Source organism: Pecten maximus, chromosome 6 (assembly GCF_902652985.1).
Source record: "Pecten maximus chromosome 6, xPecMax1.1, whole genome shotgun sequence".
NCBI classification, from domain to species: Eukaryota; Metazoa; Mollusca; class Bivalvia; order Pectinida; family Pectinidae; genus Pecten; species Pecten maximus.
Genome location: NC_047020.1, coordinates 40,983,643 through 41,001,055, shown reverse-complemented (window position 1 = coordinate 41,001,055; position 17,413 = coordinate 40,983,643). Strand labels below are relative to the sequence as shown.

The following is a 17,413-nucleotide window of genomic DNA, read 5'->3' as shown; positions in this document are numbered from 1 at the left end:
GGTGCAATACCCGATCATATGTCAAAACCAGCCATATGAAGAGCTGTTATTCAAAAATTTACCTCATACGTTTAGAGATGAATGATTAGAGATATATGGCCAGGACATGGTGGTCATGCACTGACAAAGATCAGTGCAAACATATTAAGTCCCCATCGGTAGTATTAGTTTGCGATAACTTTCAGCATCATAAGCCAAACTTAATTCAAATAGGGCTTATAAAGCAACATGCACATATATGCATACCAAGTACATGTGATCGGCATAAGGTATTTTGATTCTTAACATATTATAAGAATAAAATTTGTCAACTTGTCGAACCATGCACCAAGGATCTTCACTTGAGGTAATATGTGGCTGGTGCTCTCACCGACTGAGCTACTGCAGCCCCTGCTGTGAAAAGAGATGGTATATTGAATTGCTAATGTGTAAACAATATTGTAATTCTAACCCAAATTTGATAAAATGGTAGGAAATGTGAAACAAAAAATGTGAACCAAATGTTGATTTACAAATAGAGACTTTTCAAAAAGAACCAGGAAAATACGTTGAACAGGTGTTTTAGATAGGTGTCTTCCGCCTCACCTGTACAGCATACAGTATACCATTAAGCACACAAGGGGTGTACACTTGAAATCTATTTTTAAACATGAACATGTTAATTGATAGCCGATGTACGGTGTATATATCAATTTGGCCTTCATTTCAGAACAAAGATTCTTTTTTTATCATTTGATGAAAAAAAATGCTGGCTCCGAAAATGTTCTCCGTACCCCAAATATCAACAGACAGATACAGTGTCTGTTTTCTTTCATATATGAATACCATCAAATATTCCCAGGATAATTGAAGCCATACTCTTAGGCTCTCTATTGAAGAATCTCTCACCCAAAATAGACTTCAAGTTAACTTACGAACAGATGAATTTGTGTAATATAAGATCTGAATGAGTTTGTCTATGCAATCATGTGTTAGTGTAAATTGGACATGTCTAATTAGCCTTTGTTTTTGTTTTCACAATTAAAATAGACACTGATTATGAAAACAATAGATGCTAAGAAACCAATTCAGGATACAAAAAGATATTATCTTTTCATAGCTCTGAAGACGGGTAATTTTATAGAAATAGATCACTGAAGATAATTAAACCATAATAATACTGTACATTAGACAAAAGCTTTTTAGTGATATAGAATATAGTTTTTGTTTAAGACAGGTAAAAAGCTACCTCTCTAGAAAAGTTAACCAAAAGACAACCTATCAACCAGGATAACTATTTCATATAGGTACCTCACTTAATAATTACCAGTAGATGTAATACAGCTATAGGTTATATAATTAATGGCACAGTTTTTTTATGGTTCCAATTTTTGCAATTTTACTAAAAGTCCAAAGCAAAAAAGGGTGTGTTTTTCCTGAAAGTTATGAAACCGACTAAACATTTCAATTTTTTTTTTTTCATTTCATTTATATTTGTTTTTTAGACTTTTACTCCATCCTTTGCAATAACAAACAATAAAACCCCTTGAATATCTCAACCTTTACAGAATGCAGTAATTTCCCTGTAGATAGCTCAAGAGGACAATTCATAAGGTAGGCACATAATTTGAAGATGCATATACATGTATATCAAACATGCATAAATGCATGTACTTCTATACAAACAATGGTTTGAAGGATATCAATTGAAGCCTCTTGTGTATATATCTAAGGTCATTCTTGATGCACTTGATACTAATGTTTTACTTGTATATCTCACTAAAAGACCTTGTGGTTCAGTGAGCTCCCTGTCATCACCATATCTGATGACGTAGGTATTCTCCCTGTGAGACTGGAAAAACTCTGCGAGGGTTAATAACACTGTAATATACCCCAGTAGCATGGCATGTGGCAAAACTTGGACTTCGGCTTTTGCTTTATGTTACTTTGGAAATTAAATTTTCCTCTTTTTTTTTCCTGTGGCACGATACTAAATCATATATGACTCACTTTTTCAGGTTTACAACAATGGAAACATTTAGTGAGATTTCACCAACACTAAAATCACAGTCACTATAGTTATAGAAATATAAACAGGGTACATGATCATCAATACACGTCAAGTCTCCAATTTTGATACATTCAGAAGCTAATTCAATTTATTTATCATTTCAATTATTTTTGCCACAAACTTGAAAATCTAATTTTTTTTCACTTATCTAATATGTTTTACTCTAAAAATTAAATGTTGGTTTCATTACAATGAGCTTTCAGTAAGATGTTTAAGCTACATCCTTTGCTTTTAACTTTCAGCAAAATGTATAAGCTACAACATCATTTGCTCTAAACTTCCAGTAAGATGTTTAATTAAGCTACAACATCATTTGCTCTAAATTTTCAGTAAAATGTTTAAGCTATAACATCATTTGTTCTCAACTTTCAGTATAATGTTTTAACCTATAACATCATTTGTTCTCAACTTCCAGTAAGATGTTTAACCTACAACATCATTTGCTCTTAACCTTCAGTAAGATGTTTAAAGCTACAACATCATTCGTTCTAAGTAACAAAACAAAAATCCCTAGTTCAGAAATTGAGACTTTAATTTCCATACTGGAGATTTTCTCCAGTTTTGACCATTTAACACACTGGTATGCCTGAGACATATAAGACAGTAATGAGTTTTATAAACATTCGTTACTTATAACATTTAGCACCACACCGAGACAAATCATGTTCAGTGTATAAATTGTCTTCATTCACACTGAGTGAAATCTGGAGAAAATCCAGCTTCAATCACTTGTATGAACCAAAAATATTATTTTTTAACCATCTTCATTAAGCTCTGATAGCTAGCCCAGTTCTCCTTCTCCACAATGCTCTGTGGTATGGTAAGTTAATCCAATCTGACAATTCTATCAACACACTGCTTACGTCATGTCCTCTACGTATATATATACGATAGCATCCTATACACTGTTCCTATACGCTACGACAACAAACCAAACAACGATCTAGCAAATTTCAGGTTATCAAAACAAACAGCGACTAGACTGCAATTCTATCTTCTTATATGAAACCAAAAAATATTTGGAAATCTAGATAAAAAAAATGTTTTTAAATTCAGATTAAAAAAAATAAATTCTTTGATTCTACCAACACACATTAAGCTTACCAGTCTGAGGAGAAAATGCTTCAGAAAGTTCCACGTTAATCTAACATATCATCTCGCACCTTGGATGCCGATCTGACAGACAAGGACATCATGAGGTGTCGGGTAAATCATTACGGAAGCTCTTCTCATTCACAAATACCATATATACTCAGACTTCCTCGTCCTCACTCATTGTATTACAGAACCCAAGTTATTGTGAGATATTCTGTTTTCAAATTCTCAAATGTCTTGGTCATATGAAACTAAATATCACAAATTAATTATAGCTTAATGATATTTTCTGTAATTTTTAAAACCTGAGAATTTGAATGTGTAATTTGCTAAGTGAGAAAAAAGGAGTAAATTACATGATAAACTGTGAAAAAAAAAGGGTTTCGTTGATTAGGATTGTTTTATTTCTAGCCAGTGGGCTGTAAACTTCAAGATAAATCTATCAAATAATTTAGGAACATAAAATAACCAAATAAGTCAACATAAACAGATTTACTTAACCTCTTTTGAAAAATATATTGATGAAAAGATAAAGATAGACTTCTTCTCTCCTACATTCAAACTTTTCCCATCTATGTAGTTGAAAAGATATTGAGAACTTGCATAACTAGGTAAGTTTTTAAATATCATTTCTTTCCGGTCATTTAAATATATATAGTAATATGCAAGACAACAATCAAACTGCCTTAAATTGATTTAACAGTTACAAAGTCAAGTAAAAGTTTAATTTCCTTCACAAAAAATCCTCATTTTACTTGGCACTAAAAGGAAACTATTCATCTGCTGCATCATACAATGTAATATACTCTAGCAAACAGCTGCAAATTTATGATACTGCACTAATAGTTTCAAATTTGGAACTGATATTGGACTATATATTATAGTTATATATAGAAACAGCTTTCCTATCCCTGAAATAGGCTCTGGGCAACCGGAAGGATTACACAGGAGATTATATGTATTAAGAGGGTTGAGTATCATGTTGTGAGGGGGTGGGGATATTTATATTAGAAGGTGTTTATAGAGAGAGCTTCGTATACATGGATGTGTAGGAGAGGGAGCATGCAGCCACGATCAATAGACAGATTTCTGCCGTCTGCCAAGGAAAAGTGTTTAAACAATCATGGCAATCTTAACTGTCCAGTATAATTACTGCAACATCTCTGACCCCCAGCATGGCTCAATCAAGTCTTTCAGAGCTAGAGCTTGTGCAACACTTGACAGGGTATATATATCAAGTCTCACACAGCATGTTCAAAATATAGGACTTTCAACAAGCTTAAATAAGCCTAACAGTGCTTGTAACTTATACTGACACTCAACAAGCCTCACAGAGCTTGTAACTTTTATATACTAACACCCAACAAGCTCAATCAAGGTTCACAGTGTTTGTAACTTATACTGACACTCAACAAGCTCAATAAATTCTCACAGAACTTGAAACTCATACTGACACTCAACAAGCTCAATCAAGGTTCAAAGAGCTTGTAATTTAAACTGACACTCAACAAGCTCAATCAAGTATCACAGAGCTTGAAACTCATACTGACACTCAACAAGCTCAATCAAGGTTCACAGAGCTTGTATCTTATACTGACACTCAACAAGCTCAATCAAGTATCACCGAGCTTGTATCTTATACTGACACTCAACAAGCTCAATCAATTCTTACAGAGCTTGTAACTTATACTGACACTCAACAAGCTCAATCAAGTTTCACAGAGCTTGTAACTTATACTGACACTCAACAAGCTCAATCAATTCTTACAAAGCTTGTAACTTATACTGACACTCAACAAGCTCAATCAAGTATCACAGAGATTTTTTAACTTATACTGACACTCAACAAGCTTAATCAATTCTTACAGAGCTTGTAACTTATAGTGACACTCAACAAGCTCAATCAAGCATCACAGAGCTTGTAACTTATACTGACACTCAACAAGCTCAATCAAGTATCACAGTGCTTGTAACTAATACTGACTCAATAAGCTCAATCAATTACCACAGAGCTTGAAACTCATACTGACACTCAATAAGCTCTATCTTGTTTAGCAGAGCTTGTACAACTTGTATGTACTGACACTAACAAGCTCAATCAAGTCTCACTGAGCTTATAACGTATACTGACACTCAACAAGCTCAATTGAGTCTGGCAGAGCTTGTACAATCTCTATATGCTAATACTCAACAGGCTAAATCAAGCCTCAGGAGCTTGTAACTCAAGCCTAACAGAGCTTCACATACATGTATAACTTATACTGACACTCAACAGACTTACTCAAGTCTCACAGTGCTTGTATCTTATACTGACACTCAATAGGCTCAATCAAGTTTCACAGAGCTTGTAAGTTATACTGACACTCAACAGACTTACTCAAGTCTCACAGTGCTTGTTACTTATACTGACACTCAACAGGCTCAATCAAGTTTCAGAGCTTGTACAACAAAAATGTTTTTTGGTTGTTTTTTTTTGATAATTCATTTTATTTTTTATTTTGAAATCATTGACAAAGAGTAATCATGATTGATTGAAAACAAAAATAAGCTGTTGTACAATTTTATACAACACCACATTGGTTACTTCTTTTATGCTGCGAATGAATGCACACCCCTTCAAAAGTTTGAGCTTCAATAACCTCTTTTATCTTGGAAATTCAAAGTAAATATCTTAATAATTAATTAGATCATTAAAAAACTCAATTGACTCTACATCTATATATTAAGTATGTACAATGTTTTCAATTTGGTCTGATAAGTGATCATTTTCAAGACGTTATTATGATTTTTTTTATTTGTGGATACTTATAGATATGCATGTATTTCTATACTGTGTACGTAGCAGTTTTATACACTGTCTGAGTAACATAGCACCTTTAAATGCAATTGTAAAAAAAATTGCTGTCTATATATATATACTTTTACAGCTTACTATATGCTTACACACTACAGTACAATTCTGAGTTTTTCCTCAGGGGCCTTTGGGCTGATAATGGGCCCAATTCCATTAACTTACTGAAATTATTCAATATGGAAGTAAAATCCCAAAAATGTGCACTTAAAGACACAATTCGACAATTTTCTTCCCAAAATGTAATAAAAAGATCTAGACCTCAATCCTAACAGAGGAAAATTAAACAGCCCTGCAAATACAATCAGTTTTATCGAAAAAGAAAATTCTATATCCAAAATTCATTTTACCTTCCTATATATCTTTAAAGGATAGAAATAATGAACACCTTCATGGCTTGAACATGCACCTATATACCACAGACAGTATTATCCATTTTCCCATCAATCAAGACATTTACATGACCGCAACCAATTGCAAGAACAACAAAGATGGACACATATCAATAGGCTAATTGAGCTGTAGAAGCACATAGACCTATTAATAGGCTAATTGAACTGTAGAAGCATATAAACCGATCCATCCTGCTATCATTTCTGTAGTAAAGACAATGACCCTGAATAACTGAGTATATAGAAAGCTTCCGACAAATGCCAAACACAGAAAAACTAACATTGGGCAGAGCAGTTGTAGTCCATTGTAGGCCGTCGTTACTACGCCCGAGTCTGACGCAGTCTGACTTCCAGACTCGATAACCGCTGGAAATATGACGTAGACTTACAAAAGCACAAAGACTTTCTATTAGGCTGTGAGTACCAAGAAATGGCAGCACAATCTTATAAAACCAGAGCAGTTGTATGCCAGCACCAGGTAACAATCTTATATATATACACCAAGCTATTTTTACGTGATTGCGGAATCATCGCTGTAATAAAGACACTATAGCCAGCCAACTTGTTGATAGACAGAACTGATGAACGTCAGCAGGTTAAAAGGTACAGGTTATTTTCTATTTTTGGAAACTGTTGATAATAAACACAACTTTGATTACAATAAAATCTTCCCCTGATACAGTGCAATAACACCATCAAACGATTTTTGATTTGTAATTGTGTACGTCATATAGTACTCTAAGTCCTGTTACACATAATGTTTTATCAATATATATATGATTAATGAGCAATTGTAAATTTGTGCACTAGATCCCTCAACATATAGCAGAGAAAGATTGCTACAAAAAACACAAGTGAAATAGCACATTCAGATATTATATTAGCAATAGACACAAATTGCCTGATAATGAATATAGAATGTTATCAACCAGCTGTTTTGCAGTATATTCTAGGATTGTCAGATTTTATGACTTTTCAATCTATATAATTGGGTCAAAATATGTAACCATCTTGTTTCTGCTTCATAGACCTGCTCTCTACATGTTCCAACTGTAATATATACTTGTAATATAAGACAGATCTTTTTTATAACTGTGATGAACAGTGACAGCCTCTGACTCATGGTGGGCGCATGTACAGACTTAAATATGGCTGTTAATATTTACAGCAAATCAACACTTTATATACATCCCATAATTTTGAAACCACAAAACTTTTCTTTTTCACATTTTTGTGAGAATCCACTTACACAAATGGATCACCTAGCTAGTCCATACTTTAATTAAATTTAATTGTATTTTATCCTTTCCATCAACTAACATTCTTGGAGGATGAACTGTACCAGTTTCAAAGTTGCATCAGTGCGTTTTGAAGTCAAAAGTTACACAAAGTATATGAAGTCACTGTCGGCTGTATTTATATATATAATGTTCTATCAATTAGTTCACAGGAATCTACAACAAACGCTATTTTCTTGTATTGTAATTTTTGTAAAAATATGTATGAGTTAGCCCTCTAACTGAAAGATTTTCTCCTTTTCTCTATTCAAAACAAATTTTAAACATTCTCTATTCAAAACAAATTTTAAACATTCTCTATTCAAAACAAATTTTAAACATTCTCTATTCAAAGCAAATTTTAAACAAAGTCCAGATGAAAATATGGTTGATTGTATGGAAGCATTCTAAAATACTGTTTATCAGATACTTTAATTTCCTACTGTGATTAGCCTAAACAGGGTCAAATACCAAGTCTCACTCAGTATATTGTCTGGTGGAACCAGGAAGCTTCTGCAGGCAGACAGAGCGGTCATCTAAGGGTCAACATATGTAATGGATCTTCTAACTTCTAATTACTGCCTGGAACACTGACCACTGGTCAGCCACTGTACCAACGATATGTTATTACCATTAACAATAACCGGACACTGACAAGATCCTGACCTGCTACACAACACTGACCTTTTATTACATCTGTACTGACTACACACTAACCTTGTATAACACCTGTACTAACTACACACTGACCTTGTATAACACCTGTACTAACTACACACTGACCTCACATTACACCTGTACTAACTACACACTAACCTTGTATAACACCTGTACTAACTACACACTGACCTCATATTACATCTGTACTAACTACACACTAACCTCATATCACACCTGTACTAACCACACACTAACCTCATATTACACCTGTACTAACTACACACTAACCAGACATCTCACCTGTACTAACTACACACTAACCACATATCTCACCTGTACTAACCACACACTAACCACATATCTCACCTGTACTAACTACACACTAGCCACATATCTCACCTGTACTAACCACACACTAACCACATATCTCACCTGTACTAACTACACACTAACCACATATCTCACCTGTACTAACCACACACTAACTACATATCACACCTGTACTAACCACACACTAACCTCATATCTCACCTGTACTAACCACACACTAACCAGACATCTCACCTGTACTAACCACACACTAACCACATATCGCACCTGTACTAACCACATACTAACATCTCGGTGATAAACCACACCTACCTTTCCTTGCCAGGACTCCAGCACTGTTAATCAGGCCATCATTATTACAGGCTGCTATTTCCCCATCCTTTACAAGTTCATTCCACAACTGACTCAGGCCATCACGCTGAAACGCTGCCTGAAATTAACAAAATGAACCTGTATAAAACCTTTAAAATCAAAATAATATCTCTTTAAATAATGAATAAAGACACAATTTAAATATCTCTGCAACATACATGTACAATTACCTGTAAAGAAGTGTGATATCAGGACATTAAAGAGTTATCTCTTCGGTCACATCATTAACACCGCAGGTTTACCAACTTAACAGTAAATTGAAATTAACGTTGCAGGAGTTTACTCCTTTTTTTTTGGAAAAAAAACCCAACTTATCATGATGAATCACAGCGTAAAACCAAAAGTATGCCATGCCAAAAAAAAATGCACCTGATCTAAAAGCTGCTCTTCAGTTATGAAATGCCTGCATGATTAATAAGTGTGCGGTAATATTATATGAAAGTTATTCTATACATGCAAATGTGACTAAACCGGAAATCTTTTTTTTTTATTTATACATGTTTATAACCTTCTGCCCCTCCCTCACAGCAGTTAGACCATACTTAATTATCCCAGTATAAATCTTACCGAACCTATTATTACAGTCTATATAAAAACCCTCACTGTGTAGTAAATGTGATTCCTCCCCTACATCCCGCCTTCCCTTCCTCCCCAGCTTCCGTACCTGTTTTTTAACGATTTACATGCATCCTCTGTCTCATTACTTACCCCCGGGCCATCAAAACTCCCCCCTCAGCTAAATCCCTGATTCTCTGTGTGTTCTCAATGGAGTAGTTTACCTAACTGAGCAAATTTTTTGTAAACAAGCATGGCTTATTTACAACCTCCTGAGTAGGCCGATAACAGTCACACACTGGTACACTAGACTGCTGGCTCTTGTGATAGAGCACAGAAAGTGAAGTAATCGCACTGATAGAGCACACTGTGAAGTTGGTACATACATGTATATATGTAAGGTACATAGCTATTATAGTAGTAGAGTTATTACATCTATAGTCATATTTAACGAAAATACAAAGCTAGTAATTACATCTATAATAATATTTTATGAAAATACAAGGCTTGAAGTAAATTATCACAGCACTCTTTTGTATCTGTAACAATTAGAGTAGTTTTGATTAAGGTAGAGAGTCCCACCACTCTTCTGTATCTCTAATAGAGAGTCCCAGCATTCTTCTGTATCTCTAACATAGAAGAGTTCTAATTAAGGTAGAGAGTCCCAGCACTCTTCGGTATATCTAACTTAAAAGAGTTCTAATTAAGGTAGAGAGATCCCAGCACTCTTCTGTATCTCTAACATAGAAGAGTTCTAATTAAGGTAGAGAGATCCCAGCACTCTTCTGTATCTCTAACATAGAAGAGTTCTAATTAAGGTAGAGAGATCCCAGCACTCTTCTGTATTTCTAACATAGAAGAGTTCTAATTAATTGAGAGAGTCCCAGCACTCTTTTGTCACAGGACTCTTTTGATTATATCTAACATAGAAGAGTTATAATTAAGGTAAGAGAGTCCCAGTATTCTTCTGTTCCTCTAACATAGAAGAGTTCTAATTAATAGAGAGAGTCGGGCCCGCACTGTTTTGTATATCTAGCATAGAAGAGTTTTCATTAAGGTAGAGAGTCCCAGCAGTCTTCTGTTCCTCTAACATAGAAGAGTTCTAATCAAGGTAGAGAGTCCAAACACTCTTCTGTTCCTCTAACATAGAGTTCTAATTCAAGGTAGAGAGTCCCAGCACTCCATTCTGTATCTCTAACAAAGGAGAGTTCTATTTAAGGTTGAGAGTCCCCCGTGCTCTATACATGTATCTCTTACAGAAAAGATTTCTAATAAAAGTACAGAGTCGCTGTGTTTTGTTATGTATCTCTAATGGAGAAGAGTTTTAATTAAGGTAGATAGTAGTCAATGGCTTAGTTTCTGCCAAAATTATTTGGAAATGATTGTTTGTTTGTTTTTGTTTAACGTCCTATTAACAGCCATGCAGGGTCATTTAAGGACATGCCTTGTTTTGGAGGTGGAGGAAAGCCGGAGTACCTGGAGAAAAACCACTGACCTATGGTCAGTACCAGGCAACTGCCCCACTTGGGTTTCAAACTCGATACCCGGAGGTGGATGGCTAGTGATAAAGTGTCGGGACACCTTAACCACTCGGCCACCGCGGCCACTTGGAAATGATCTCATTGATTTGGTCAACATATAAATAGTGGGTTTTATTCTATATTCATTTGTAAATGTTCCAACATTTATTCAAGGTCTCCCACAACATAGATTTGCCAAATTGTCAAGTAAAATTTACCACATGTGTACACACAAGGTCTAAAGGAGTGATATATCGCTTTTCCTTACTCTGTCCTACCTTCTGTGCAGTCGTGATATAAAAAAGGCTACCGAGTCACATATAAGTTCAACACACACAGGGTCCTATATATACATTGTATAGGGTAATCAAGTATTTATAAACAGTCCTTTAGTGACCATCCTATAGAGTGATATTACACACAGAGAAGGAATTAGTCTGTAACTGTTCCTCAACAGTATAAGGTCCCACACAGTGATATAAAACACTGGGGAACATGTGGATGAAAGTCTGCAGCCCTGCATGAGATTATAAACCGCCCAAAATCTAAATATTTACTATAATTAAGATTTTTGAGCATACAGATGCTGCAGGGAGGAAAAAGTGTCTTGATCACAGGGCTTATGCAGGTGCATGTTACATACATGCAGTGGTGAAGTGTCACATACCAAGCTTTTCGTTAGTGTTGCCAATAGCAAAGTGCGTACCTCAGAGATCGAAAATTATAAGGCACAAAAAAAAACACAAATTTGATTGAAATTCTGTGGTAATATTTTTGATTTGATCTTTCATGGATTTTTTTGTTTGAGATCAGAGATTCTACATATTAGATACATGAACCGCTGATAGCGTTAATGTAAAGATTTATGGGGAAGATAATCTTACATAATAAACTGGTGGATCCTTATGTTGTAATAAAGAGCATTTTTTGTTAAACTACATATCAAAGCATCTAAACCATTTTCTTTCAAAAAGATGTCAGGTGTAATTTTCTGGGCCCATATTCATGAAACCATTATCATGCCTCAAACATAAAAACTGTGCTCAACCCAACTTTCTTGACTCTCACTTAAATCATGAAATAGCAGTTAAAAAGAAAATCCTATACACTGAAAATACAATCTCACTTAAGAATTTTCAAAATCACTTCAAATCAATGAAAAAATATTAATTCAATTATCAGATTCATTACCAAAAGTAGTTAAACTGTTCAGCTGGTCATAAGTTCTTAAAAATGTATCTGTGAATTCAGCAACTTTTTTTATTTCAGAAATTTCAAATTCGCTTTTTTAGTTTTATTTAATTGGAATTTTCTTTTCAAAATTACTGATTGTTAATCATCACCTTAAATTACCAACTGGTCTGTATGCTACTATGTGTAATGTGAATGAATCCTTCTATTTTGGGTAAAAAGTTATGTAAATTGCACTTATATTTAGAAATCACGAGTTCTCAGCAAGGTGGGATTTTCTGCTATTCACACGGTTCAGTGAATACTGAATAAATACATAAGATATTGCTATACAAGTATTCAATCCCTCAACCCAAGTGGAAACATATATTATGTAAACTGAACCCTCCATACACTGAACAAAAGTTCTTGTCCTGTACATGCTCAGTTTGGAGGAGTTCCACTTTACAAACCATATGTAGCACCTAGACCTATGTATTTGAAACCCTTAATTAATGTGCATATGTGATGAATTAAAGTACACATAATTATGATACATTATGATATGATTTCTTGATTCAGGTATATTTCACATAAAAAAAATTCAATTATCTTTCAAGGAACAGTCTTCTCAATTACTGCATTTCAAAATGTTTGAAATCGATTGGAAAATTATAATCGATTATCAATTCAGCATAATTTACTGATAATCCATTATATTTAGGTAATTTGTAGGTCTAGGTCACATATTGTTAAAAATTTTCTCACAACATTTCAATAAGATGTTGAACCGTCTACATTTCAATTGTCTCTATAGCTACCACACATTCAATTTCATTATATACAGTACATAAAGGTTACACAACAAGTGGTTGTTGGATATGGAATTTCTTTCACTTGAGTAAGTCATTTTTTCAAAGTTACAAAAGACACAAGCTTTGGTGTGTGTTTTTTAAAACTTTTAAAAAAATAACTTATCCAAAAATAATAAGTTGTGTGACTTGTTTCTACCACAATGACATAGGCATGAAACAAAGTGGAATGTAGCCAAGTCTACTTTCGCGTATGTAAATAAGGTGTTCAAGTGATGGCCAGGACCTGGTGATTAACATCATTTGATTATTGATGACATTAATAACAATTGCAGTTTGGGTCAAATTCTGAATTCTTGACCGATCAAACGACCGGAAGGTTATATTCCAGTAGTGGAATATAGCATATGCATATCCAATGTATAATAGTCAGGACAGCATATTTAAACAATGGCCTGATAGTGGAATAACACAGCATATAGGGATAGAATCTTGTAATTATGTCAGATATAAATGGTGGATAATACATGATACATTTACAATATGGACAAGACTACAATGTGAAAACCATACTCTTTCTGACCCCAATACATCAGAAAAAAAATCATTATAACTGATTACAGATATTTACATTTAATTATAAACAAAATATAGGTCAAGGTCATTTATATGAGGAACCTGCAGCTGGCAAAACATTCGGCCTATGGGCATACATGGGTCTTCTGGAATTTGAGAAGAATATGGAAGTTTTAATAGATTAGACCCTGAGACCTTGAGAATAGATCAAAGTCATGATCATTCATATGAGGAAACTTTAAAATGTACTCAAACTCAGTTATATCCTGGTCCAAAATCAGCATCCATGCAGTTGCTTACAGTTTTCTATGACAAGTTAAAAGGAGACAGTTCTATGGACAATCAGGGCTTTTTCTGAGTGCTTTTTGGGGCCGTTAATGGGCCCCATTCCCAAATGGAATCATTTCATTTCAAAGCCAAATTCCCAAAATTTGCAGAACTTTTACTCATGAAAAAAATCTTTCCCGATTCACAATTTTCTTACCGAAATGAGACAAAAAGGCCCCATCCCAAACCAGTGAGAAAAAGCCCTGACAATGGACGATTTGAGCTATCTATAACCATGAACAAGATGAATTAACATGCTGTATCAGGGAAACTGGATTATAATGTTCTCTAAAATGTCATGATCATTGACTTTGCCATATGAAAGTGTGCATAATGCAAAAAGAATTCAACTGAAATAAAATATAAAGTTTAACTGGAGTGCAATGATGTTGAAAATATTGTGACAATTAATGTGGGTCCTAGAAAATAGTCACTATAGATTAACTGATATTGACATATATACAGGTACTGGTAGCATGGTATCGCATTGTCATCCGGGTACAGGATAAATTAATGTCATTGACATTCAACAGCGCAGAATTTTAAGTTTTGGCCAAAAAGAAACTGAATCTGTCATTGAACTTCAACATGGCTTTGACTTTATAAACATTGATAAGAAAATATCATGCCACTGTACACTGCTTCGTAATTATATTATCTAACAGCATTTTCATTGAGCAACCTGGTCTTTAGCAAGTCACAAGTTTATGATTACGCTTTATAATAAAATACATTTCAAGAACATTCATTCTTTCCAAACTCCTTCCTTTAAAAGATTGAAATGCCACACTTAAAGACCTAAAATGTCACACTTATTTTTAATTAATTACAATCAAAAGCAATATAACAAACAACCTGGGGTGGATAATATTATCATATCCACTGGTCCGCTGGTCAGAGTTAACATTTAGATTTCAGAATACCTGACACCTCCTTAAACTGAATCATGCGATTCCCATTGGGCCAGTGAATTCAAGTTTTAACTCGACCTTAAGCTTAGGGCCAGTTCCCATCATTTTTTTTTCCACCCCTGAACAACATAATTTTTTTATGTGAAGTTGACTATAAATATTCTTGCTTAACCAGCATTGATTTATCATCATCTTCAAATTGAGAAAGCAATATTGATAGTTTAATCCAAAACTAAAATAAGCATGTTTAATAATTTCACAAATCTATACCAAACTGAAATTTAAACATGCACACTTATATGACCAAACTATTTTAAACCTACATAGACAAAATAGACAGTAAAATTTCAGGATTACACATTGATTACATACACACCCCTTATAAAGGAAGTACTATTCCTATATTAACAGACATCACAAGAGATTGCAATTTCAGATCCAAGGTACATGGTTCGACACTCCCTACCCGTGTCAGTTTGTGTTTCCCAGGAAGCTGAGGAACAGACTACTCTGTGTTGTCGTGGTTATGTCCATGGGCGAGATACTCTCCCCTACTTAATTGTGATGGTATGCCACGGCCCTCCTTTATGTTGTTGTGTGAGGTATATATAGTCACCAGCTACTAAATTTAAAGGAGACCCTGCCTCAAAATTATTATGGCTGTTCATGGAGCGATAATTAACCCAGCAAACAATCAACACCCCCCCCCCCCCCAAATGATAAATTCTGTCCTGTATTGGGTAAGCAGGGATAACTCTGGAGGGGGCCATATATGGGGCCATCTTCCAAAATGGCCCACCAAAACTAAAAAATTTCTTCAATTATCTATGTTTTGGCCCATACGTATATACAATATCTGAAATCTTGTCAAAATGGCCCATGATTTTTGGTAATTAAGTAATTAAACCACAGCTCTAGAGGGCTGGGCTGAGTGCTCAGGTATAAAATAGTTATTTAGAGTGACATTTCCTTCCAGAGTTCGGAGGTCCTTGGTTCAAGTCCTGGTCATTGCATTTTCCTCTCCTAATTTTCTTACAATTGTATGAAGTAATTATAAATACCTGGATGTCTGTCTTCAGCCATTTTGTGTCCAGTCTTTGCTGTGGCCGCAGTCTTGTATCTGCCGACCAACTCATGACTGGTCTAAATTGGAGGGTTAAAAATCCTCTGTATCAATCTGTAATGAAGCATACATGACTCAGTGACTAAATTTGTATTTTCAATACTAATCCTGTGTGAAGTCAATACAGCAGGTAATGAACTATACATTCTACATCTAGATCTACAGTTGTTAAAAAAAAATCATATTTGATATTTATTTTTATAGACATTGGGCATGGTTAGCATTGTACTGTATTATACACGATTCACAGTTTATTGCATTTCTATAATGTCATTATACGTATTATATATTTGTTTACTAATCGATTTTGTCCTTGAGCTGTACAAAGTGCTGCAATTTGTCACCAGGTACCCTTATCTTTGACAGACAGCATGCTTTCCCGAAGTATTATTCTTAAGTTGCTGTTATTTCATGTCATGGTTGCAATTTTTAATATAGTTAACAATTTTGTCTTTGTTCATAATTTCCTTGGCCAATAGTACTACATTACTCAATTTAACCTTGGTTGGTCCGGTAGCACTATATGGCAATTACTGAACATACATGTAGGCAGTACATCTCTTTTATGCTCAATAACAAAATACCCGTACAGATTGAGTCAATGTGATTACCAAATCAATCTTAGCTTTAACAAGCACTGAATTGATTTACTAAATCGGATCCAATTAAGTCAATCATTTTTTTCAAATAATCCATATAATCTATTCTGAGTATAGAACACATATATAGCTGCAAAATGTTATACTATTCACTTTTTTTTGATAGTACACATTATGATTTTTAATTATTATATATTCTTATTGATAAAAAGTCACACTCCTATGACTCTGTCAAATATCTCAGTAAATATCTGTGATATTGGAGTGTCTGTTAGGTGTATATTGATTTTAATGTGAATAGATTTCAAAGATCTGGTTGTGCGCATTACTAAATGTTATTTAAGTCGAAAATGTTGATAATAAATTTTGATGATAAATTAAACGGTTGCAATAGGGATATTTTTTAATATCATAAGGACTAAGAATAACCTTAGGAGTGGAAAATTCCAAACCTACAAATCTGAATTAGAAACATGTGTCATGTAGGCCTTATCGATACTGCATGATTATCGGTTATGTTAAGTCATATAAAAATCAGACGACAGAAATCGTGCAAGAAACATGTTTGTTTTCTGCAGTTATGTCGTTCGTCATGCACTCATTGCCAATAACGCGGCGAGAATTATCCAATATTGAAACACCATTGAAAGCAATGACATATTGAAGCTATGAAGAAAATCCTAATCAAAATTAAAACATAACGCGTCTGGATAGAAAACAAATTCATTACTGGCACTTACCGTAACATAGCTTCATTTTCTTTGACTTCCGTTTTAGAAGACGAGGGGAGATA

The 17,413-nt window shown here is 34.3% G+C and overlaps 1 protein-coding gene across 1 annotated transcript in view; it reads right to left on the bottom strand.

Moving 5' to 3' along the window:
• Positions 1–17,405, bottom strand: part of LOC117329796 (E3 ubiquitin-protein ligase HERC2-like) — a 98,041-nt gene extending 80,636 nt beyond the window's left edge. The window contains 3 exon segments of the mRNA XM_033887947.1: positions 8,968–9,085; positions 15,960–16,075; positions 17,361–17,405. Of these exon segments, the coding sequence (XP_033743838.1) occupies positions 8,968–9,085; positions 15,960–16,034 (193 nt within the window). The 5' untranslated portion in view covers positions 16,035–16,075; positions 17,361–17,405.
• Positions 17,406–17,413: the final 8 nt, after the last annotated feature.